A 23,747-nucleotide genomic window follows, 5' to 3' on the forward strand; every position below is an offset into this window, starting at 1 on the left:
GAGAGGTTCACATATAAATATATCATCTTAGACACTTTTTACAATTGTGAGAACTCACCAAACTATTACATGCCTAGGAGTAGATGTTGGACAAGGAAGACAACATAATGAATTGTGTTTGCTTGGTTCCAAACAATGTTATATGATTAGAGATCCCTTAGCATGTGGCGATTGCTTCCACCTCATATTAGCCAAACTCCCGCACCAAGTAGAGATACTACTTGTGCATCCATAAACCTCCAACCAGTTTTGCCATGAGAGTCCACCATACCTACCTATGGATTGAATAAGATCCTTCAAGTAAGTTGTCATCGGTGCAAGCAATAAAAATTGCTCTCTAATATGTATGATCTATTAGTGTGTGGAAAATAAGCTTTGTACGAACCTGTGATGAGGAAGACATAAAAGCGACAGACTGCATAATAAAGTTCTTTGTCACAGGAGGCAATATAAAGTGATGTTCCTCCGCACTAAGACGACAAGCATTCAAACCTCAAAAGCGCATGGCAACCTATGCTTCCCTCTGCGAAGGGCCTATCTTGTACCTTTACTTTTTACCCTTGTAAGATTCATGGTGATCTTCACCAATTCCCTATTTTTGCCTTTGTCTTGGCTACCGTCACATGCTTTGGAAAGATCTATATTCATATATCAACTTGGAGTTGAGTACTTATGCTTTATTGTTATTGACTTTACCCTTGAGGTAAACCGTTGGGAGGCAAAACTATAAGCCCCTATCTTCCTCTATGTCCAGCTGAAACTTTGACACCATGAGTACCACATGAGTTGTAACAATTGTGGAAAACAAAAGAGATGATTGAGTATGTGGGTTTGCCTTACAAGCTCTTATTTGACTCTTTTTGATGTTGTGATAAATTGCAATTGCCTCAATGACTATGGACTATTGTTGGTTACTTCTCGGTAAGGTTTTTGCTTCATGCTTTGCTTTGTGAAGGAATTGTTACTTTCCCATAAGAATCTTTATGATATATTGTTCTCCTATGTGTGATCATGATGCCCTCATGTCCGTATTATGTTTTATCGACACCTTCGTCCCTCAACATGTGGACATGTTTATGGAACTCGGTTTTCGCTTGAGGACAAGTGAGGTCTAAGCTTGGGGGAGTTGATACGTCCATTTTGCATCATGCTTTCATGTTGATATTTATTGCTTTTTGGGCTGTTATATTACTTGTGGTACCATATTTATGCCTTTTCTCTCTTATTTTGCAAGGATTATTTATAGAGGGAGAATTCAGGCAGCTGGAATTCTGGACTGGAAAAGGAGCAAATCCTAGTCCACTATTCTGCACATCTCCAAATGCCCTAAAAATTTACGTGGATTTTTTCTGGAATATATTAAAAATACTGGGCGAAAGAACTACCGGAGGGGGCCCACCAGGGCCCTACAAGCCCCCACTCCACCACCACCCCCTGGTGGCAGTGGGCAAGCTTGTGGGCTGCCTCAAGGCCCACTAGCCCCCCTCTTTTGCTGTATGAAGCGTCCTGGTCTGGAAAAAATCAAACGTGAGCTTTTTCGTGGTTTCGCCGCCGCCACGAGGCGGAACTTGAGCAGATCCAATCTAGAGCTCCAGCAGGACGATCCTGCCGGGGAAACTTCCCTCCCGGAGGGGGAAATCGTCGCCATCGTCATCACCAACACTCCTCTCGTCGGAGGGGAGGCATCTTCATCAACATCTTCATCAGCACCATCTCCTCTCCAATCCCTAGTTCATCTCTTGTAACCAATCTTCGTCTCGTGACTCCGATTGGTACTTGTATGGTTGCTAGTAGTGTTGATTACTCTTTGTAGTTGATGCTAGTTGGAATACTTGGTGGAAGAGTTTATGTTCAGATCCTTGATGCTATTCATTACACCTCTGGTCATGATTATGATTATGTCTTGTGAGTAGTTACTTTTGTTCCTGAGGACATGGGATAAGTCATGTTAATAATAGTCATGTGAATTTGATATTCGTTCGGTATTTTGATATGTTTTGTTTTTCCTCTAGTGGTGTTATGTGAATGTCGACTACATAACACTTCACCATATTTGGGCCTAGAGGAAGGCATTGGGAATTAGTAAGTATATGATGGGTTGCTGGAGTGACAGAAGCTTAAACCCCAGTCTATGTGTTGCTTCGTGAGGGGCTGATTTGGATCCACTAGTTTAATGCTATGGTTAGACTTTGTCTTAATTCTTCTTTTGTAGTTGCGGATGCTTGCGAGAGGGGTTAATCATAAGTGGGATGCTTGCCCAAGTAAGGGCAGTACCCAAGCGCCGGTCCACCCACATATCAAACTATCAAAGTAACGAACGCGAATCATATGAACATGATGAAACTAGCATGATAGAAATTCCCGTGTGTCCTGGGAGCGTTTTACCTTCTATAATACTTTGTTCAGGCTTGTCCCTTGCTACAAAAGGGATTGGGCCACTTGCTGCACCGTTGCTACTACTTGTTACTTGTTACTCTTTCCTTGATACGTTTCACTTCGCTACACAATCACCTGTTACCGCTACTTTCAGTGCTTGCAGTTATTACCTTGCTGAAATCCGTTTATCAGAGCCTTCTGCTCCTCGTTGGGTTCGACACTCTTACTTATCGAAAAGACTATGATTGATCCCCTATACTTGTGGGTCATCACTCCACATATTTCTACACCGTGTATAAATACGTTTACCTGGTAATCGCTTTACTCAATCTTCGGAAATCTTGAAACCGTCGGTTGCCGGTCACCGTCTGCTGCATGGTAAGAATTTGTAAGACATTGATATTTGCTTTACTGTGAGCGTTTTACCACCACATCCTCGTAGTTCATAGGAACAATATTCTTGGATTTTTGTTTCTTATTTCTACTAGTCATGACAGGATCCAGAGTTGTCAATCCATGGGCTTCTTCGATCGTGGGAGATGTGCCACCAAAACAACAGTTACGAGAGGTGCATAGAGATCCAAAGGCGCATGATCAGGTTAATGTTTCTATACAATCATTTAACGGTCGTTTTAGACCTGCTTTATATATTGAACGGGAATTTGAAATAATGATATATTTGCTTCCCATAATTTTGCCGAACATAAGAAAGTTAAGGTCACGGTTGGTTCTTTTACCGGTTATGCTTTAGTTTGGTGGAATGGATATTGTCGGTTACACCTTGATTATATACCTTCTACTTGGGATGATCTAAACTTGCCATGGGACACACATTCGTTCCTGCTTATTATACTCGTGACATGATTAAGAAGTTACAACATTTAAAACAAGGTAGTGACACCGTAACAAAATATTATGATGATTTACAAAAAACCTTGTTGCATTCCTCATTAGAAGAAAGTGAAGAAGATTTTATGGATAGATTTTGGGGAGGATTAAACCATGATATTCAGGAGATACTAATTCATGAAAAGTGTTATCCTATGGATTGTTTGTTTCGTCTTGCTTGCAAAGCTGAACAGGAAATAGAACAACGTGTTACCCAAAAGGAGAACGAGCTCAAGGTGCACATTCCAAGAGTTCATGCGATTGTTCCTTTCACTACTAGGCTTACTATGACATCCACCTCAATTGTTGTGACAACTACATCACCTTCACCATGTGGCACATCATCACCGAGAGTGCCTACATCACCTGAGTTGATCATAATAGGTAATGACAAAGGTACTGATCGTCCATCTCCACATGAGTATGATGAATGTCTTGTAAATTTGAATGCACCCTGTGACGAGCCACCTATTACTTTGATCACAGCACCTATTTTAGAGAACTACGTTGATGATTTGACTTTGCCATGTGATCAAACAACTACAATATCAACAATTTTGAGTGCACCCATTTAATTAACAGCTGAGAAAGAACCATGTGAAAAAGGGAATAAATCAAATTTGGATCAAATATGTTTGAAAATAATTGTGCCAATGTTTAATCATTTTGATATGACCTCCAATCTTGGTGATGATTCTATGTCAAATGACATGTTGCATGTTTGCTTATTTCAGCCTGTTGTAGCATCTACGTCTGAAACAATTCAATTTTCTTCACCAATGTTGGAATGGTTTAGTGATGAGCATTGTCAACCTTTTGATATAAATAAGGGCTTCACTTATATGTGCAAACTGAGTTGCAATATTTTCATGCGTTCTACTTCTTGTGATAATATTTTGGCATTATATTTCATAACATCTGAAAGTTACTCATGTATACATGTGTCATATGTGCAAAAGCCAAGGAAAGTAAAAATGGATGACATATACATATATAACATGTACACCTTGTCTTTTTTTGTTAGCAACATTTCAGATTAAGCAGCGCCGGGGACAGCTTTATTTTCAAAAAGGGGAGGATGATGAGGACATGACTACCTTGGATACTATCACAATCATTGCATATGCGTATTTATTTTAGGTAATTTCTGATAAAATTCATGCAATAATTTATTTATGTTATCCGGAACAAAAATACTTCACCTGTTTTTATTTTATGACTAAATGCAGAATGGCCGAACACTTGTATGAGCCACGTGTGATGACAAGGGAAGAGGAAATGGTTGGATGCTATTCAAGAGGTCCTCTCATGTCAAAGGAAATAATTAGTTGTTGTTCAAGAATTTCTCTCATGTCACTTTTAGCCCAAGAGAAGATAGAGTCCAAGTCTTTCACGTTCTGGACTCAGATTCGGACTGCACAGACATACCTGTACCAAAATGCCTTCAACTTTTTATCCGGACTCCGAATTGCATGATTCTTTTTGGGCTGCAAAGTAGATTTTATGTGCTTTCCATCTCAATTGGAATCACCTTCAAATTCGTCCGGAGTGTGGAGATATCGACCAAACAATATGACGTTGCACCAGAATCCGAGTCAAACTACAAGTCCAAAGGTGTTGCATCACCTCCACTTGGGCCCGTAGGCCTTGTACGACCTAGGGTTAGTTTTAGGCTGCCTTGGGACGTCCTCCCACCTCCTTGGTCTCCACCCCTTGCTCCTATATAAGTAGATCAACCTAGTAGCTTTTTGGTTGAGTTCTGTTTAGATTACAAGTTCGCCATAGCCGTAACTTCGCGTTCTTCGTTTGTGTTCTACGACCAGACAAAGGCGTCACAGAACCCCATCTTCATCAATAAAGTGTTCCTCTTATATTCGCAATATCTTGATTGCAATCTTAGTTTCTTGCTTGTTCTTCATTTGCGTGCAGGAAACAGACCTTCGTGGTCAGGTTGATCGTGCTCCGACGTGGTCAATAACCACACCTGAAAGACTTAGTATCTGTAGCAAAGTTTCAGTAGCAAAGTAGTGTGATAGCAATGGTAGCAACGGTAACAGTAGGAGCAGTGACAGCAGTAGCGGTAAAGTAACGTAGCAAGGACCAGTAGGAAAAATTCGTAGGCATTGGAGCGGTGATGGATAATTATGTCGGATGACATTCATCATGTATCAATTATAACATGGGGTGATTTGTAACTAGCTCCAGTTCGTCAATGTAATGTAGGCATGTATTCCGTATATAGTCATACGTGCTTATGGAAAAGAACTTGCATGACATCTATTGTCCATCCCTCCCGTGGCAGCGGGGTCCTAATGGAAACTAAGGGATATTAAGGTCTCCTTTTAATAGAGAACCGGAACAAAGCATTAACACTTAGTGAATACATGAACTCCTCATACTATGGTCATCTCCGGGAGTGGTTCCGGCTATTGTCACTCCAGGGTTGCCGGGTCATAACACATAGTAGGTGACTACAACTTGCAAGATAGGATCAAGAACACACATATATTGATGAAAACATAATAGGTTCAGATCTGAAATCATGGCACTCGGGCCCTAGTGGCAAGCATTAAGCATAGCAAAGTAGTAGCAACATCAAGCTCAGAACATAGTGGATACTAGGGATCAAACCCCATCAAAACAAACTCGATTACATGATAGATATCATCCAACCCATCACCGTCCAGCAAGCCTACGATGAGATTACTCACGAACGGTGAAGAGCATCATGGAATTGGCGATGAAGGATGGTTGATGATGACGACGGCGTCGATCTCCCCTCTCCGGAGCCCAGAACGGACTCCAGATCTGCCCTCCGGAGGAAGAACAGGTGGCGGCGGCGGCTCCGTGTCGTGAAACGCGATGAACTCTTCTCTCTTAATTTTTTCTGCGCGAGAGAGACTATATAGAGCTGGAGTTGGAGGCGGCGGAGCCACGAGGGCCTCACAAGCCTGTCAGGGGTGACCAGGGGGGTGCGCCTCCTGGGCTTGTGGGCTCCTGGCTCCGTCCCTCCAGGTAATTCTTGCGCCAGTATTTTTTATATATTCCACAAAAAATCCTCGTCAATTTCCAGGTCATCCCGAGAACTTTTATTTCTGCGCAAAAACAACATCATGGCAATTCTGCTAAAAACAGCGTCAGTCCGGGTTAGTTTCATTCAAATCATACAAATTAGAGTCCAAAACAAGGGCAAAAGAGTTTGGAAAAGTAGATACGATGGAGACATATCAGCAAGAGGGTTGTCAATCCCCTTGGTCTTGTTATTTGCAAGCAAGTGAGATGTGTAGATAATTGTAAATTGCAAGATAAAATGAAAACAAGTAAATGGTAACAAGGTACTGAAGGTTTTGTAAATATATGGTGAATAGACCTGGAGGACATAATTTTCCCTAGTGGCATCTCTCATGAAAACATCATACGATGGGTAAACAAATTATTGTTAGGCAATTGATAAAAAGCGGATGATTATGCGATATTCCCGGCAATGATCATGTGTATATAGGCATCATGTCTATAAACAAATAGAACGACTCCTGCGTGCACCTATATCTATTACTCCATTCATTGGCCGCTATCCAGCATGCATCTAGAGTATTAAGTAAAATAGAGTAATGCATGAGGAACAATGACATGATATAGACAAAGTAAACTCAAGCAGTATGAGTAAACTCATCGTATTATCCTTAGTAGCATAAACACAAAGACGCATCTTGTCCCCTTTTGTCACTAGAATATAGAAACTTGCCAGGTTGAACCTACTACAATGCACCTCTCTTACTGAAGAAATATCAATCTAGTTGGCCAAACTATTTCAACAGATCGGAGCGAATTATGAAGGTATCATAATCATGCACATAAGGATCATATTATAATTCAGAGAAGATGCAAATATTTATCGTGAATAATCTAAACATAAACCCATAATGCATTGAATCCCAACAAACGCACCATATAAAAGGAATTACATCATATGGATCAAAGCGAAGATGCGATGATCATTGTAGATCAAGAGAGAGAGAGAGATTGCCATCTAGGTACTAGCCATGGAGCCGTAGGTCTGTGGTAAACTACTCACACATTATCATGACGGCAGCAAGGTTGATGAAGAGGCCCTCAGTGATTACCCCCCGCCCCCCGGTAGGGTGCCGGAACAGAACTCTAGATGGCCTTCCATCGGAACAGAGACCTGCGGCGACGCAAAAAGTGTTTTGGGACTGCCTCTAGGTTTTTTTGGATATATGAGAATTTATAAGCCAGAGAACGGAGTTGGGAGAGCCTCAAGGCTCCCACAAGTCATCAAGGCGCGCCATCCTAGGCCGCGCCATGTTGGCTTGTGGGGCCCTCGGGTGGCCCCCAGCCTTCTTCCGATACTCATTAGTCCTCTCTTGGTCGAGAAAAATCTTCAAAAAGTTTCAGGTCAATTGAAATTCGTTTGATATTGAAAACCTGAACAGTGAAAAACATGCAAAAAACAGCAACTGGCACTGGCATTGGGTCAATAGGGTGGTGCTCAAAAATAATATAACTTGGTAAATAAGTACCCAAAAAGTATCCTAGAATGATAAAAATATATCAGCATGGAACAATAAAAAATTATAGATACTTTGGAGATGTATGAGTGGCATGTGACCGGCGATCGCTTTCATGAGTCGCGTTGAGTCATCGTCTCCTTCTTCCTCCTTCCTCTTGCCGCTACTTCCTTCTTATTCCTCCTTTTGTTTCTTCATCTCGAGACGATCCAACACTATCTCTCTTCCTCCTCCCTTTTCTTCCTTCGACCGACACCACTTCCGAGCACGTACGACATGCCCGTCGGGTGGGAAGTGGGGGTTATTACTGACGTCACTACTTTTGCAGTCTCCCTTGTGATCATGGGCATCGTCGTCACGTGCCTCCGTCACCGCACTTTGCTCCAGCACCGCGGGCAATTAGTTGCAGGTGTAGCAAGCTGGTTCGCCAGTACATTGTGTGTTAGTTAGGGCACAATGATGGATGTCGTCACCCGACAGGGTCCTAAAAATATTGCTCTATCGTCGGAGGAACAAAATCCTAGTCTTGAGCTATCTCGTCACTCATCATACGTTTCTTATGAACCGGTGAGTTCCTTTTGCGATCACCCTATTACGGATGGCGTTAGAACAACCCCAAAGTGCACCCATCTTTGTTGTGATCGACGCGTGATCCGACATACAAGAGTGTTGTTGCAACACCAATATCTTCTAAGCACGCCACGGACGAAAGTTTGCCTTTATATAGAAGCAAAAGATGATACAGTATACTTAGTGAAATAAGATTTTTATGTTGTTTTTATCTGTAACCATTTTGGCTTACGCATCTACTTCAGAAGGCAGAGAAAGATGGCGGGATAAAGATGAACTTTAAAGCGCCCGCCTAACTCTAAAAAGAGCTCGGTATTTGACTGTGTTAAGGCCATCCAACAATGATTTTAATTGTTGATATGATATGAGCTCGGTATTTGACTGTGGTAAGGCCATCCAGCAATGATTTTAATTGTTGATATGAGCTCGGTATTTGACTGTGGTAAGGCCACACAGTTTTTAGCCGCGTTAGCTGTTAAGTATCAATGTCTTTTGTGCCCAACCCCTTGTGTGCTTGTGTGCTTGTGTGCTTGTGTGCCTTACTACTATAGGCAAAAACCACTATGTATATTTCTTCAAGCATCGATTGTTGGTTTGATTTTATTCGCTAAAACTTATGGAAATTTTTTAACCAATTTGTTCTAGCTGAGAAACAATTTAAATGTAAAAAAAAAGCATTCATTCCTTATTACCATTTATTCAATAGTAATTTCTGAAAGGAGCACTATTTCCCATCAAATCTGCTGTGGAATAGTTCGTCAAATTAAGCATCAAATATCAAATGGCCAAAAAAAAGTATACTATAGATTATAGAAACATATTTTATGCCAATTTACCCTGAAAAGTATACTAACAACATTTGAAAAATCAATTCAGTCGCTCACCTACATATTATAGGATTATTTGTCTAGAACGGGCGCTCGCTCTGCCGCATCTTTTCTCATTAAAACAGAAGACAGCCTTACATCCATGCACGGGCGCAGCGTGCCGTCCATATATATGTACAATACAATTATGCTGTCAACATGGTTCGAGCAGTCGAGTACAATTTTTGTTACATTAAACTATAATTGTGATGATGTATTTCTTCTTCAAATATTTGATAAGACTTGAGGGTTCCAGAACCTAACAAATTAGACAAAGACTCCCAATCAACACTTTTTACCCTTCTACTCCCTCCGTTCCTAAATATAAGTCTTTTAAGAGGTTTCACTAAAAAGACTACATACGGAATATAAATTCATTCATTTTGCTCCGTATGTAGCCTTCTAGTGAAATCTCTAAAAAGACTTATATTTAGGAAAGGAGGGAGTATATAGTTCTCAGGATACTTCACGCAGCAAGGCCTTCCAAAACTCGACAAATCCAAACCCTACAACGAGCCCACCGACCAGGCCTGCGAATGCCGGTTTTCCATTCATTCTTACTACCACAAATTTTGGAGACAAAATGCTGTTGCACACACTTCTGTGATCTACACATGGCATGACTCACCTTGTCAAAGGTAAAAACATCAACACCAGCAAGAACCTGATGCAATTGCATCAAGAATCAATCTCAATATAGATATATAGTAGAAAGGAAACAACAGAGTGCATACAAAGGCCATGCCATTCCTGGTGAGCTTTTACCATCGAAAAAAGTTGCGCAGCAACAACAACCGTCTAAACCGGAGCATAACCGACGCGATAAAAACTTATCCAAGATTGCCACATACGATGTGACGCGATGATCAAATGATAAGAGGTCTAATTGATGCGGAGATTACAAAATCTCCTTGACATGAATCAGCAGATCCCCTGCCATGAATGGATCTTCTTCTTCAGGCTGCATCATACCAACAGCCAGGAACACATATAAATTGTACTCCCAACTAGCTAAATTACTACAGAGTACAGATGCTCTCGACAGAGGCAGCTAAGAATTTGCCCTGTTGTCCATAAAAAAAAAAGGCATGCTAATTAATGGCACTTTGCTGGATTGATGTTCTTCTGTTGCCCTGTGTGGCTAGGACCCGATGCCCGCGACCCCCTTGGCTTGAGCTGCCGCTTGCTGCGCTGCAGCTGCTGCGGCGGCCGCAGCCGCTGCTGCTGGAGACTGGGGCGAGGCAGGGGCCGCCGGCGTTTGCTGCGGAGCCTCGGCGGCCTGAGGCTGCTGCTGGCTGTCGCTGCTGCTGTCCACCTGCGACAGCAGGTTCTTGATCTGGGCGCCGGTGAGGGTCTCGCGCTCGATGAGGGCGTTCGCCAGCGCGTGCAGCTCCTTGTTGTGTGTCGTGAGGATCGTCTTCGCGTTGTTGTAGGCCGTCTCCAGCAGTTCCTTCACCTCCTGCTCCACCAGGCCCCGCGTCTGCGTGCTCATGGTCTTGCCGCCGTCGTCGTAGTTGTAGGCCACGAGGCCCACGCGCTTGCTCATGCCGTACTTGGTCACCATGGCCTTGGCCAGCCGGGTCGCCTGCCTGAGGTCGGACGACGCGCCGGACGTCACCTCGCTCTCCCCTAATATGAGCTCCTCAGCCACCCGCCCTCCCATGTAGACGTCCAGCCTTGCCAGCATCTGCTTCCTCGACACGCTGGTCTGGTCCTTCTCTGGCAATTGTGTGACCATGCCCAGAGCCATTCCCCTCGGAACAATGGTGGCCTTGTGGACGGGGTGAGCACCAGCCGTGTGTATTGCAACGAGGGCATGCCCTCCCTCGTGGTATGCAGTCATTTTCCTGCTTTCGTCGGATATCACTGCTGATTTGCGTTCGCTGCCCATCATGATCCTGTCCTTGGCAAACTCGAGGTCGGTCATAGAAACAGATTTTGCCCCATCCATGGCAGCCTTGAGAGCAGCCACATTCACCAGGTTTGCAAGGTCTGCACCTGAGAAACCAGGTGTTCCCCTGGCAATGGTCATCAGATCCACATCGTCGGCTTTCAACACCTGCAGTTCATCAGGGAGAAAAGTCAAGGGTCAACCGCCTAATGTGGATGGAGAAAATCAATCAAGTGTTAATAAAATTACTAACAGAATATAATGCATGGGATAACAAAGGATTATTTACCTTTGACATATGAGTCTCCAGGATCTGGCGTCGGCCCTCAACATCTGGATTAGGAACCACGATATGACGGTCAAACCGCCCAGGCCTTACAAGGGCTTTATCCAGTGACTGGGGGAAGTTTGTTGCTGCAATTACAATTATCCCATCATTCTGCTTAAAGCCATCCAGCTCAACAAGCAACTGGTTCAAGGTCATCTTCACATACTGTTGATCTTTTGGGTTTCTGCTCCCACCAATTGCATCAATTTCGTCAATGAAAATTATACAAGGAGATCGCTTCTTTGCTGCACTGAAGAGATCCCTCACTCTTCTTGCCCCGACACCCACAAACATCTCCTCAAATTCACTGCCACTGCAGGAGAAGAAAGGAACACCAGCTTCCCCAGCGATGGCCCTTGCCAACATGGTTTTCCCTGTCCCGGGTGGGCCGACAAGCAAAACACCTTTTGGAAGCTTGCCACCAAGGCGTGTGAAACGCTGCAAAGCATGGAATGTGCTGGTGAATACTTATAAAAGAACCAAGGGCACAGCACACGAAAAACTCCACACATCTTTAAGCAGAACCTGGTTTAACAAACTTCTCAGTACTACTGAAGCCGTATAAATGGCACAATGTCATGACAAAAGCAATAGTATATTTCATTCTATGTATAAGACTTAAAAAGCTACTAGTACGAAGTAAAAGGGCGCAAACACTTCAAAAGAAAGGCAGGAGAGCCTTGAAATAACTTATGTCATTTATCGAGTTTCTCTAGATGACCAGGATGAAAATATTAGATAGGAAACGCAGTTCTCCTGCAGGCTAAAAATCACAATAAATAGAGGGGAAAAGGAGGCATGACATGATTAAGTATCAATTTATCATGTAGCAGACCAGTTGATTTGGTGCTAACTAAACTGTGCCTGTCTTTAAATTTCACTACAGCACAGCATGTTTAATTGTTTATTATAGCAGCCTCGTTGGGGTGATATATTTGTTTACAGTATCATTACCCAGCTGTTAATATCTTCCTAATTCACTGGTGGATGGAACAGCGAAGCGATAGAACTTCACCTTGGGATCTCGTAGGTAGTGAACTATTTCCTCAAGTTCAGCTTTAGCTTCATCAACCCCCTTGACATCACTGAATTTTGTGCTCGAATCCAAGCTTGGCTGAACCTCCTCATGCAATCCAAGGCCTGCATATATAATTCAAAGTCAATAGAGATTGCTGCTGACACTGAATAAGGATCATGATATAGCCATCCTACTTCAGAATGACAAACCTTTACTGATTCCTCTATCTTCAATCAGAGCCCCAATGCCAGAGATTACTAGGAAAGTGAGTGCAATGCCCCGGAAGGTACGCCAAAGCTGCTCCTTGAATTGGCCTGTCTTTGATGCAACCATGTGAACCGGTGCACCAGCAGTACCAAGAGCCCCATCTTTTGTTGTACGACCAACACTTTGAAATGCTGGGATGCCACTAAGCCCTTCTTCCTCCCTTGCTGAATTAGCAATTCCTGCATTGTTTAGATCATGTTGAATGTTAATATCAAAATATGAGAGCATATATCATAAAAGAAACCTGCTAGCTAAAGATGCGTCCTGAATCAACAGTATTATGTTCGGTGCGTTGGATGAAGGACGCAATTGAACAGACAGCAGATTTGTGTCTTACACAAATCGATCAATTGAGGCGAGGCAGTAAAGACCACTACCTCTTTGCAATGTCTTAAGCAGCGGGCTTTCATCCAGCCTGTCAAGGGCGACAAGAGCCTTCACATACTGGGAGAGAGCCAAAGAGTTGTTATGTAAGGAAGGCTGGCTCTCGAAGATCTGCACGACCCTTTCTGGGTTACTTCTGTAGATCTCCTTAAGAAGGGAGGCGTCACTTGGCGTGTCAAAGTCTCGTAGCCTGCGCGCGAAGCTACCGACGTAGCTTGAACTATACCTCTCTTGCAGCGCCTTAAGAACTCCACCTGCATTAATTAGAATACCCAACCTCAGTTTGCAAATAGTAAGATTTCTTTCATGAGCAACAACTGAAGCACGAGACCTGGAATACAGTAAGATAGGGTTTTTTACACAAAGGGAAACACTGAAACATAATCTTTCTGCCACGCCCACGCTAATAGAAAGAAATGATCGGCATAATGAAACCAGGAGCTTGTTTCCACATAAGAGCATCGGTTTGTCCTTGGAAGAGAGAGAGGGAGGGGAGGGGAGGGGAGGGCATACCAATGCCGTTTGCAGGTGTCCTGAAAGCACTTGTACTCGCTAGCTCATTGTAGATCACACTCGACGACCGCCTTCCAGCCTGTGACACGAACAGAAGTTATTACATACGGCACTCGACGTTTGAGTTGAGCGCAGCTATCTCAATAGCGACAGGCATAAAGAAAGATCTGAAACGACTTAACTAAAATATATATATTTTAAAAAAAAACAAGATATTACACAAGGTTATTCACATATGAGGTGAGTCATGGAAGATGGAAGCTCAAGTGGAGATTAAAACATGCTACCAAGCTGTATTTGCATGACTAAAGGCAGCATGAGTCCAATAGCTCCCAGAATTGAATAAAAGAGCAGGTTCATGTGAATACTACTCCCTCCGTTCATAAATAAGATGTTTTGGATATTTCAATCAATACGGAGTACATATACAGACTGAAATGAGCGAAACAACACTCTAAAACGTGGTCTATATACATCCGATTCAGGAAAAAAAGGTAAAAAGAAAAAAAATGTGACGAAAAAATAACCTAACCTAGTACTAGTGCTAGTAGGTTATAGAGTGCAATGAGCAGGAGCCTCGTAGTTGCCGTCGCGCTGGCGAGATTCGACAGGCGCCGGACCTACTTGCCGGAGGAGAAGTAGGGCGGCGCGGCAAGATCTACTGTATCTATCTATTGCGGCGCGGCGCCCCAATAAACCCTAGCCAGCCCCGCGGATACGGATCCAAGCTCCCGATACGGGGGTAGATCGCTGCGGCGAATACGGCGGCGGACGGAAGAGGAATCTTGCTCGCGTGGGAGGGAGGGGAGTACCTTGGAGAGGGCGAGCCGCCAGGCCATGGGGGTGGGGGTGGGGATGGGGATGGGATGGAGATGGGGATGGGGAGGGCGAGCCGCCCGGCGGGTGACCGGAGCCGGTGGCGGTGAGGGATCGGAGAAGAGGAAAGAGCAGATTTTTTTTCCCTTGTGGTTTTTCAGGCTGTGGTTAATTTCGTGGGGAGTTTCTTTCGCCTCGCCTCGCGTCGCTCTTTCCCTGGCGGGCCGGGCCGGGCCGGGCCACGAGCCCCACGGACTTTAACTTTAACGGATTATCCTATCAACTATAGCCCAGCTGATAAGTTGTTCATCCCTCAGGAAAAAAAAAGTTGATCATTCTAAAACCCCTCAAAAAAAAAAGGTTGATCATTCTATTCTAAAAACAAAAGAGGTTGGCTCTTCTACTAAAAAAAAAAAGTTGATCATTTTTGGCCTGGGAGCCGAAATGCATTTCTGATATATCTCCATTCTTTAAACAAACAAGGTGCTGAATTTGTTACCACTTCATTTTCTCATCTCAAGGAAGAAATCTGAACCAGCAGCAGCACTTGATGGCATGAGCTCCAGCAGCTCCCAAGCCAAAACAAAAAAGCACAAAGTATTACAAATAAAATGAAATGCGCATCTCAGCTTTGCCAACAGAATCAGCTCTTCAGTTTCACCAACTTTGTTCACATGTGTATATATATTCGCACGCAGGCAGTCGCCATTTTAATTTTAAAAATAAAGGAAAAAAAAAACGAGTGGCGTTACGCCAGCCTGCATACATCTCTCCGAGATACAACATCATCCATCTTTCATCAAGAAACTAAATTAAAGCCACGAGCGGCCACAACAAAGGGGAGAAAACAAACTGTACAAATTAAAACGGCCAAGCAAACCAACCGCCGTCATCAAACACCGTTCGTTCCTTCGTTCCATCCACATCCGTTCGCTATAGAGAGACCACCGCGCGCCCGCCGGGCTGAGACACCCCCGCCAGACCACGCCTCTTATTTGCCCGGCCTCCTCCTCCTCCTCCGTCTCGGGCCGCCGCCCTCTAGTAGTGGTTCCTGTTGTTGTCGTCGCCGTCGAAGTTGAGGCCCTGGATGCCCCTCACCGTGGACTCATAGTTCTTGGCGCTCGACGACTGGTGCCTGCCCGAGGACGACCGCCCCCTCGTGTCCGACGAGTCACCCACCTGCGGGCTCCACCGCGGGGCAGACGACCGCTGGAACGCCCCCGGGCTCGCGTCCGTCGTGCGGCTGCGCGTCTGGTCCGCATCCATGCTCGGCTCCCGGCTGCTAGAGACAGCAGGTCGCCTTGAGGACCCGCTTGACCGTCCCAACAAAGTCGAACTGGAGAACTACACGTCATTTAAGGGTCAGGTGTTACAGGCCAGTTTTATATGTATGTATGTATGTATGCACAAAACCGCTTCAGTGATCTGCATATTCTCCTAGCAACAATAGACAGACGGGATGAAATATGCAACTCTAAACAACTTACCATAGCATCTTTCGAGGTGGATTGGTCATGTCTGATAGGCGACTTCTGTTTGGCCAGGCTGCCTGCATTTATAGCTGGAGGTGGAACCTGACGCCGCATGCCATCCATATCTGACCACCCGCTCCTCCTCCCTTCTTCAGTGGCTGCATCAATTCAGTGCACAGTTGTTAACCACAAAGACGCGAGAAGATAACATATTGGCAAGACCAAAATGCATGTAATCAGACAAGCCTCAATGGGTTGCTTATCATCCATCTGTATTTTCCCATACACTTATCTGATTATCATTTAAACGGTTCCCAGATATACATACTACTACGGACATTTTGCAACATCGACCTGGCTGTACGATATGCACATTTCAAAACTCTCTTTTTCGGGAAATACCATCTTATTTAAAGAATGCATACTTCCATCTAATAGACAATAACTTATTGTCTTACGTATAAAAAACTCTTAAGATACTATCGAATCCACCATGAGAGGGATAATGTAACGTACCAGACTGTCTATTTGCCATGGGAGCCATCCCAGAGCTTTGTCCTGCTGCCGCAGCCTAACATAAACGGAAAGGAGCAAACAGTAAGACATGAATCAGGCACGGCATTAAGGAAAGGAGGAACAGTTGCAATGTACTGACCATGGCGCGCGGTGGAGCACTGGTCATCTGTGACTGTTGGTACTTGAGAATCGTCCAATCAAAAACATAATCAAATTGAAACCCTGCAGGTAGAAAGCATTGCTCTGTCAAGAGTTTAAAATGGAGAGCAATTTGCAGAATTTTGGTGTAAACATCAATTAATCATTAATGACTAAATTAAATGAATGATTATAAAGTTCACATCATGCAAAAAAGAAAACCCACCCTCTCGAATAAAAAGGTCTCTGAACAATCTCTTGAGATACTGATAATCTGGCGTATCTTCAAAGCGCAGCGAGCGGCAGTAATGGAAATAAGATGCAAATTCAGTAGGATATCCACGACAGAGGGCCTACAGTCAAGAGAATACAATTAAGAAAATAATGCCTCAATGGTGGTGAACGCAGGATATAGAGAAAGAGTGTGCTACCTCAGTTGAAGTAGCAATTTTCCTTTCGCTGATCTTCTCATACTTTTGTTTCTTGTTCCCAGCTTTCAGACCCTGCCATGGAAGACTGACAGCAACAACATCATGTGTTAGTAAAGAGGATTTGGCAGAGATGCCAGAAAATTACGTGTGGTTATTGTCAACAACCTTCCTCTTAAGAAGTACATCAGCACATATCCAAGAGATTCCATGTCATCCCTCCTGCTTTGTTCTACGAGAAATGCATGAAAGGTAAGACAAGTTTACAAGCAACAAATGACACTACATGCCTCAGGAGTCTAGGTACAGTTGCAGAATAAGGAGTATACAGCCAACAGTCAAGGAAACTTACCAATTCCAAGATGAGTGTTTACACTCGCATATCTTGCTGTTCCTGTCAAGTTCTTGTTCTCTCTGTGATTAAACAGAAAATGGTCATATGTTTTGTCACAGGTACTGTGCTGTCCATTGATTAAAATGATATCAGTGCAAAACTCGGGCATGAACATAAAAAAAATGCTTATGCCATGAATGTAAAAAAGTTATGTCACCCAGTGTGGCAACGTAAAAAAGAGCAGCCGTAACTTGACAATACACTGTAGAATGCATCCAAATTTCTTCAAGTAGATCAGTAATGGGATATAACATTTACCTATACGGAATGTGCTGGTGTGTCGATGTATCCCTATACTTCTTTGCAAGCCCGAAATCTATACAATAAACCTACAGATAGATGAAAGTTACTGATAAGAACACCAATAATGCATTCATCAATAAGGAATAAGGGCATGCCAGTGGAATATAGCATTTACCTGATTTGCCCTTTTCCCAAGACCCATGAGAAAATTGTCCGGCTTGATATCTCTATGCAAGAAAGACTTGGAATGGACAAATTCGACACGGTTGATCTGACAAAAAGGAAGTCGTTTAAATCCAAGGTGATGAGACGAAACAGGCCAAAATAATGATGCCAAGGGAATCTGAAGTGCTGCATACCATTTGATCAGCAAGCATCAAAACAGTCTTTAGAGACAGCTTCCTGTTGCAAAAACTGAAAAGATCCTCGAGGCTCGGGCCCAGCAAGTCCATCACCAAAACATTGTAATCACCCTCGACACCAAACCACTTGACATTTGGGATTCCAGCTGCACAACAGTAGGGAGAGTCAGTTGATCCCTCCGTGGATGAATAATAAACAAGAGAAAAGAGACTGGACCAAGTAAGACCAAGGGAGCAGAAAAACATATTACTTCCTCCTTGAAGTATTCTGTACAGCTTTGACTCATACAGCAGCTGCGGGTGCTTTGTCTTGACATTTTCCTGCCATGCAGAAACAACACAAATCAAGGAGCGTCACCTCTGGGAAATGAATCAGGCAGAGCACTTGTAATGCAATTAAAAACCTATGGTTATGAGATCAATCAAATGAAGGCTAGCCTACAAAAAAGCGAAACAGAAGGCATTACACTGCTGCGAAACATTTGTGTGTTCCATTCCATTGCTCTTGAAGAAGAATCTCATATTTTGGCAGACAAAACATGTAATTACAAGCTTGTGGTTAAGAGACGGAGCAAATGAATCCTAGCCTACAAATATTGAGCAAGGGGCACAGCATATTGGCATCGAGATTGTCTCTTCAAGGTTCATATTTCGGCGGCAGCTAAAGCATGCAACTAGACAAGTAGACCAAACTGCATTGCAGGAAGACATGAGAGCTCTTAAGCAGAGAAATTCGCATGGCCCACATGATTCAGCCAGCACCCCTAATCCATGCATCACCATCCGATGAGCCGGGGCCTTATTAATCAGAGCGTAAGAAAATCATGGCATGGCAATTCGCCAAATCTAGCAACCAATTCGACCTAGATCCCCCGACAGAGACCCCCGAAACCACGGGCGAGGGGCGGAGAAAATTGAGCGTCCTGGAGGAAGGGAGGGACGGAGGAACTCACGAGCTTGATCGCGACCTCCTCGTTGGTCTGCACGTTGGTGCCTGCACGGAGAGACGGAGACGGAATCTGTTAAAAAAAAGAGGAAGCGAAAAAGGCGACGGCTTTGGGACGGAGGGAAGGGGGATCTGGCGGCGGGGCGGGGCGAGGCGGGGACGGACCGAGGTAGATCTCCCCGAAGGAGCCGCTCCCCAGCTTGCGGCCGACGCGAAACTTGTTGCCGATGCGCGGCTCCATGGCCGCCGCCGCCGGCGGCCTGCGTGCCTGCGCGAGCTGAGGCTACCGCCGGCCGGAGCCTCGCATGCGACGCGGGGACGGGAGGATCGAATCGGGGCGGGCGGGGGGGCGAGGGAGCTAGGGCTCGGCTCGATCGAGTGGATCGGAGTGAGGAGAGATTGGGGATTTCTTCCGGGGACGGGGACGAGGACGAGCACTCCTTCGGGATCGCGCAAGGAAATATTGACAAGCCCGGGTGCTCCACGGCAAAGATGCCCCCTGCCTCCAAAACTTGGCCATGAGCAGCCCGACCCGACGACCCAGCCTCAGCCCATGCCCGACGACCCAGCTCGAACCCGGCCCGAAAAATTTGGGCCAGGCTGGGTCAGGCTTTATGTTCGAGCCGGGCTCAGGCTTAACTTTTTGGCTGGGCATGTACTTTGGACCGGACTCGGGTTTGATTTTTCGGCCCGGCGTGTACTTCGAACTAGGCTCGGGCTTGGAAATTAGTTACTTTAGACGGAGGCCCGACCCGACCCGACCCGAAACTACTCTTTTTAGTCTTTATGGATCGGGCTTGGGCCTAGACTTTGCCACAAGCCCAGTCCGGCCCAGATTTACTCCATCCCTCGGTTTTTTTTCCTCTCTGTATATGTATATATCTCCATCTCCATCTCCTCTACTATTAAACAATCGAGTTGAGGGGAAAATATTATGAACGTGTTTGGTTATCCTTTTGGTGGACCATGTGACTCGGTGGAGCCTATTTGAGTGTATACAGGCTCTGGGTCATTATCTGCATGTCGTTTGATAGGCCGCGTCAAACCCTGGTCGCATCCTTTCCGTGGTGTAAATTGCAGTATGCTCACCCTGCATCTGAAAAAAGCTCAATCCGAGCATTTCTTGGGGTTGAGAGGGGCTTTAAGTTTCATGTGTCGGTTTTTGCGTGCAGACAACGCAACCAAACAAGTGAGTACTTAGCCCGTCCAGAACCTGAGCTTGATGTAGCCTACCAAACGTGTCCTATGTCCCAGCCACACACCCCGTCATTTCTCAATGGACGGATTGTCTCAATGTTGCATCACATCTAATTCTCATGATTACTTTTATTTTAATCATAATAAATTGTCAATAACTATTGCGATCACCATCATCATAATTAGCAATAATTACCACGATCTCCGTCATTATAAATACTCAGCGCCATCTCCTCACTCCAACCTGGAGGCCTCCACCTCGCGTTGTTCAGGCCTAGCTCAAACCTTTTGATCCGATCATGAGATGAATCTCTACTCGTAAGGGGGGGGGTAGTAGCTTTCGTTCCACTATTTATTTTCGTCTCACCTTCCACATTCGTGTGGTTTTTTTGTCTCTCCTCTCATCTTCGTTTGGATTTTTTTCATCTCTCCTCCTACCACCCTATGTCGCTATTTTTTCGCTAGCATGCATGCCAACAACTTTCTTATTCTTATCTAGCAAGTCTTTTTCATTTCTAAGAGTCTTAGCAATTCTAGCAGTAGCACCACAAAAGTAAATAACATGTCCATCCATATTATCAACTAAAAGATCCTTAACCATTGCAATAGAAGGTTCTACTTTAATTTGCTCAGAGGTTTTAGGTGTTCTATTATTACTCTTATGAACTGTAGTTGTAGCCTTAGCATGTTCCTTAATCCCAACATGAAAAGGAGGTTCTCGATATAAGTAGGTACAACTGGGTTAGCAGCATAAGTAATTGTTTGAATTTCAATAATAGGTGATTCTTCACAAGTAATTTCTATAGGTGGATGAAATGTAAACCACTTCTCCCTAGGAAGATCAGTATGAATAGCAAATGATTCATAAAATGTAGCTACTATCTCAGAGTCAAGCCCATATTTTGCACTAAGCTTATGAAAAATATATGTTTCTATTATAGGCTTAACACAATCAAATTCAAGATTCATACCTAACTTATTACCTTCATCAATCTCCTAGTCTTCAGAGTTGTGTTTAATTCTTTGAGTAAGATTCCATTGGGATTCAATACACTTTTTATGAAAGAACCCGCGGAAGAAGTGTCAAGTATTGTGTTATTCTCTTCAGAAAGCCGAGCATAAAAGTTTTAAATAATCATTCTCCTCGAAAGCTCGTGATCAGTGCATGTATGTATCATATATTTAAGCCTCCCCCAATCTTGAGTGATACCTTCTCCTTTAGGAGAGAAAATATATATATATAATTCCGATCACGATGAACCAAGTGCATAGAATAAAATTTCTGATGGAATTCCAGTTTCAATCGGTTCCAATCCCATGTTCCCGGTTCATCCAATAGTCTATACCATGCCAATGCTCCATTCCCATGTTCCTGATTCATCCAGTACACTTACCACTTCTCATCAAGGTGAAGATACCCCCAACAAACCTCTCAAAGGAATTACTTTTCATGGTAACAAGTAAAGATAAATTTCATCACTCAATACAAATGTTCCCTTATCAAATGCCTCTTACCAAAGGCGATCCACTCCCCGAAAATGGCATTAGAAAAGAGTCTTGATGAAACATAAGAACAGGGTATCAATCGTAATCCTTTAAATAAGTAAGAGTGTAGGACCCAGCGAGGAGCAGAAGAAAACAAAAAGCGATTTTCGACAAGGTATTCTATGTAAGTATTGGAAGTAGTAGTAACATATAGTTTGATAGCAAGGTAATTCATAGAAAATAGCAAGTAACAATACTAAAAAAAAGTGCAACAAGATAGCCCAATCCTTATTATGCAAAGGGACATACCAAACGTGTTCATTATAGCGAGCAAAGCATTCTCGAGGACACATGCGAATTTTGTATACTCATGCCTATCGTGTTTTAGTTGATTCACATTCACTACTTTGATAATTGATATGTGTGTGGACCAGTGCTAAGGTGTTGTTTTTTACTTAAACAAACAACCCACTTATTATTACCTTTTCTTCCAAGCGTCAAAACTACGAAAGATGAATTAAGATAAATCTAACCATATCATGAACCACATGGATCCAAACCAGTCCTTTACGGAATAGTATATAAATTAGGGTTTAAGATTCCGTCACTCACCCAATCCATCATCTACTTCCTACTCCACAATGCTTTCTCTAGGCCCAATATGATAAAGTGTCATGTAATCAACATTCACATGCCACCACTAGAGGAAATATAACATAAATGTCATCAAAATATCGAACGAATACGAGCTTCACATGATAGTTTATAACAAGACTTCTCCCATGTCCTCAAAAACTAAAATAACTACTCACAAAGCATGTTCATGTTCATGTTCACAGATAATAAATAGGTAATTGACAATATGAACTTATAATCTTCCGCCAAGTAAACCAACTAGTATCAACTACGAGATATAATCAACACTACTAGTAACCCATAGGCACTAATCTGAGGTATAGGGACAAAGACTGAATACAAGAGACGGACTAGGGTTTGAGATGAGATGGTGCCGATGAAGATGTTGATGAAGATGAACCCTCCCACGATGGAGGAAGCATTGGTGATGACGAAGGGAAGTATCCCCGACGGAATCACTCTACCGGAGAGCAAAAATGCTTCTGCCACGTCCCGCCTCGAGACGACGGTGCTTCGTGCCAAAAAAGTTATTTTTTATGGCAAATAGCACCACATAGGAAAAAGAGGGAGAAAAAGGGCCATAGAGGCCTTCTGGTGGGCCTGCAAGCTCACATGGCGCGTCGGGGGGACCTGAGCTTGTGTCTCATTGGTGGGTCTCCTTTTGGTGATTCTTCTTCAAGTACTTCTTATTAATTTATAAAATAATTCTTTGTAACTTTTCTCGTCTTTTGGAGCTCTGAAGAATATCTATCTCTATTGTATCCTTTTCAGGTCCGGGATTTCAGTTGCCGACAATTACCCTATTCATGTAGATCTTGTATAATAAGAGAGAAAATACATTAGAATTGCATTATAAATTTTAATTTTAACCAAAACATTGTAAATAGGAAATCATGATGCGGAATGGGCATATCATATCTACAGTCAAAAGATGAGAAGTACATGCCCCCACAAACTTGTTATTGCATCTTTCGTGTCGTCGAGAGAAACACCTACAATACAATACAGAAAAATACACCATAATACAAATAAGAAGAAGAGAAAAAAAAACAGATGATTTCTTAGAGATATGCAACACAAGGGAAATCAGTAAAACCAGGTGATGATACATATTACGACCATGAATAGACATCTTTGAGACAAATTTCAAAATCTCTACTATCAAAGGGGGATCTGCCGTCGTGATGGTTCGACCTGCAGCGATCCCCCTTCTATCGGGAAGTCCCCCACCCACGTCATCCCACAGATTTTTTTTCCATCCCTCCGAAAACCAAACGGTTCAATTAAAAAACCAGTGTTGTACCGTCTCAACGCCTCACCCACGACGCTCACGATCGCCCACGACGCCGCCCAGGTTCCCACCTCCACCACAACTCCCCGCAGCACCGTCGCCGTAGGGCCGGCCGGCAAAGCCACGCGGCGCCCACGGGGAAGGTTGCGGCACATGGCAGCGTGGCGGTCTCATTCCCCTCCCGCCCCACCCC

At 43.8% G+C, this 23,747-nt stretch overlaps 2 protein-coding genes across 2 annotated transcripts; both read right to left on the reverse strand.

The window, feature by feature from the left end:
- Nucleotides 1-10,059: 10,059 nt before the first annotated feature.
- Nucleotides 10,060-14,664, reverse strand: LOC123452713 (ATP-dependent zinc metalloprotease FTSH 5, mitochondrial-like). The gene is made up of 7 exons (XM_045129426.1): nucleotides 14,443-14,664; nucleotides 13,631-13,709; nucleotides 13,111-13,371; nucleotides 12,676-12,912; nucleotides 12,464-12,588; nucleotides 11,410-11,886; nucleotides 10,060-11,288 (listed from the first exon to the last, which is right to left on the reverse strand). Exons 1-7 carry the CDS (start codon nucleotides 14,467-14,469, stop codon nucleotides 10,371-10,373), a joined length of 2,124 nt encoding a protein of 707 aa, XP_044985361.1. The 5' UTR covers nucleotides 14,470-14,664; the 3' UTR covers nucleotides 10,060-10,370.
- A 412-nt stretch (nucleotides 14,665-15,076) lies between these two features.
- LOC123452723 (casein kinase 1-like protein 2) lies at nucleotides 15,077-19,355 on the reverse strand. Its single transcript, XM_045129438.1, has 14 exons — nucleotides 19,111-19,355; nucleotides 18,953-18,993; nucleotides 18,251-18,320; nucleotides 17,997-18,145; nucleotides 17,813-17,908; nucleotides 17,653-17,723; nucleotides 17,353-17,414; nucleotides 17,169-17,232; nucleotides 17,004-17,088; nucleotides 16,799-16,925; nucleotides 16,574-16,656; nucleotides 16,435-16,489; nucleotides 15,934-16,076; nucleotides 15,077-15,790 (listed from the first exon to the last, which is right to left on the reverse strand). Exons 1-14 carry the CDS (start codon nucleotides 19,184-19,186, stop codon nucleotides 15,485-15,487), a joined length of 1,428 nt encoding a protein of 475 aa, XP_044985373.1. The 5' UTR covers nucleotides 19,187-19,355; the 3' UTR covers nucleotides 15,077-15,484.
- Between the last annotated feature and the right edge of the window lie 4,392 nt (nucleotides 19,356-23,747).

Source organism: Hordeum vulgare, chromosome 1H (genome assembly GCF_904849725.1).
Source record: "Hordeum vulgare subsp. vulgare chromosome 1H, MorexV3_pseudomolecules_assembly, whole genome shotgun sequence".
NCBI classification, from domain to species: domain Eukaryota; kingdom Viridiplantae; phylum Streptophyta; class Magnoliopsida; order Poales; family Poaceae; genus Hordeum; species Hordeum vulgare.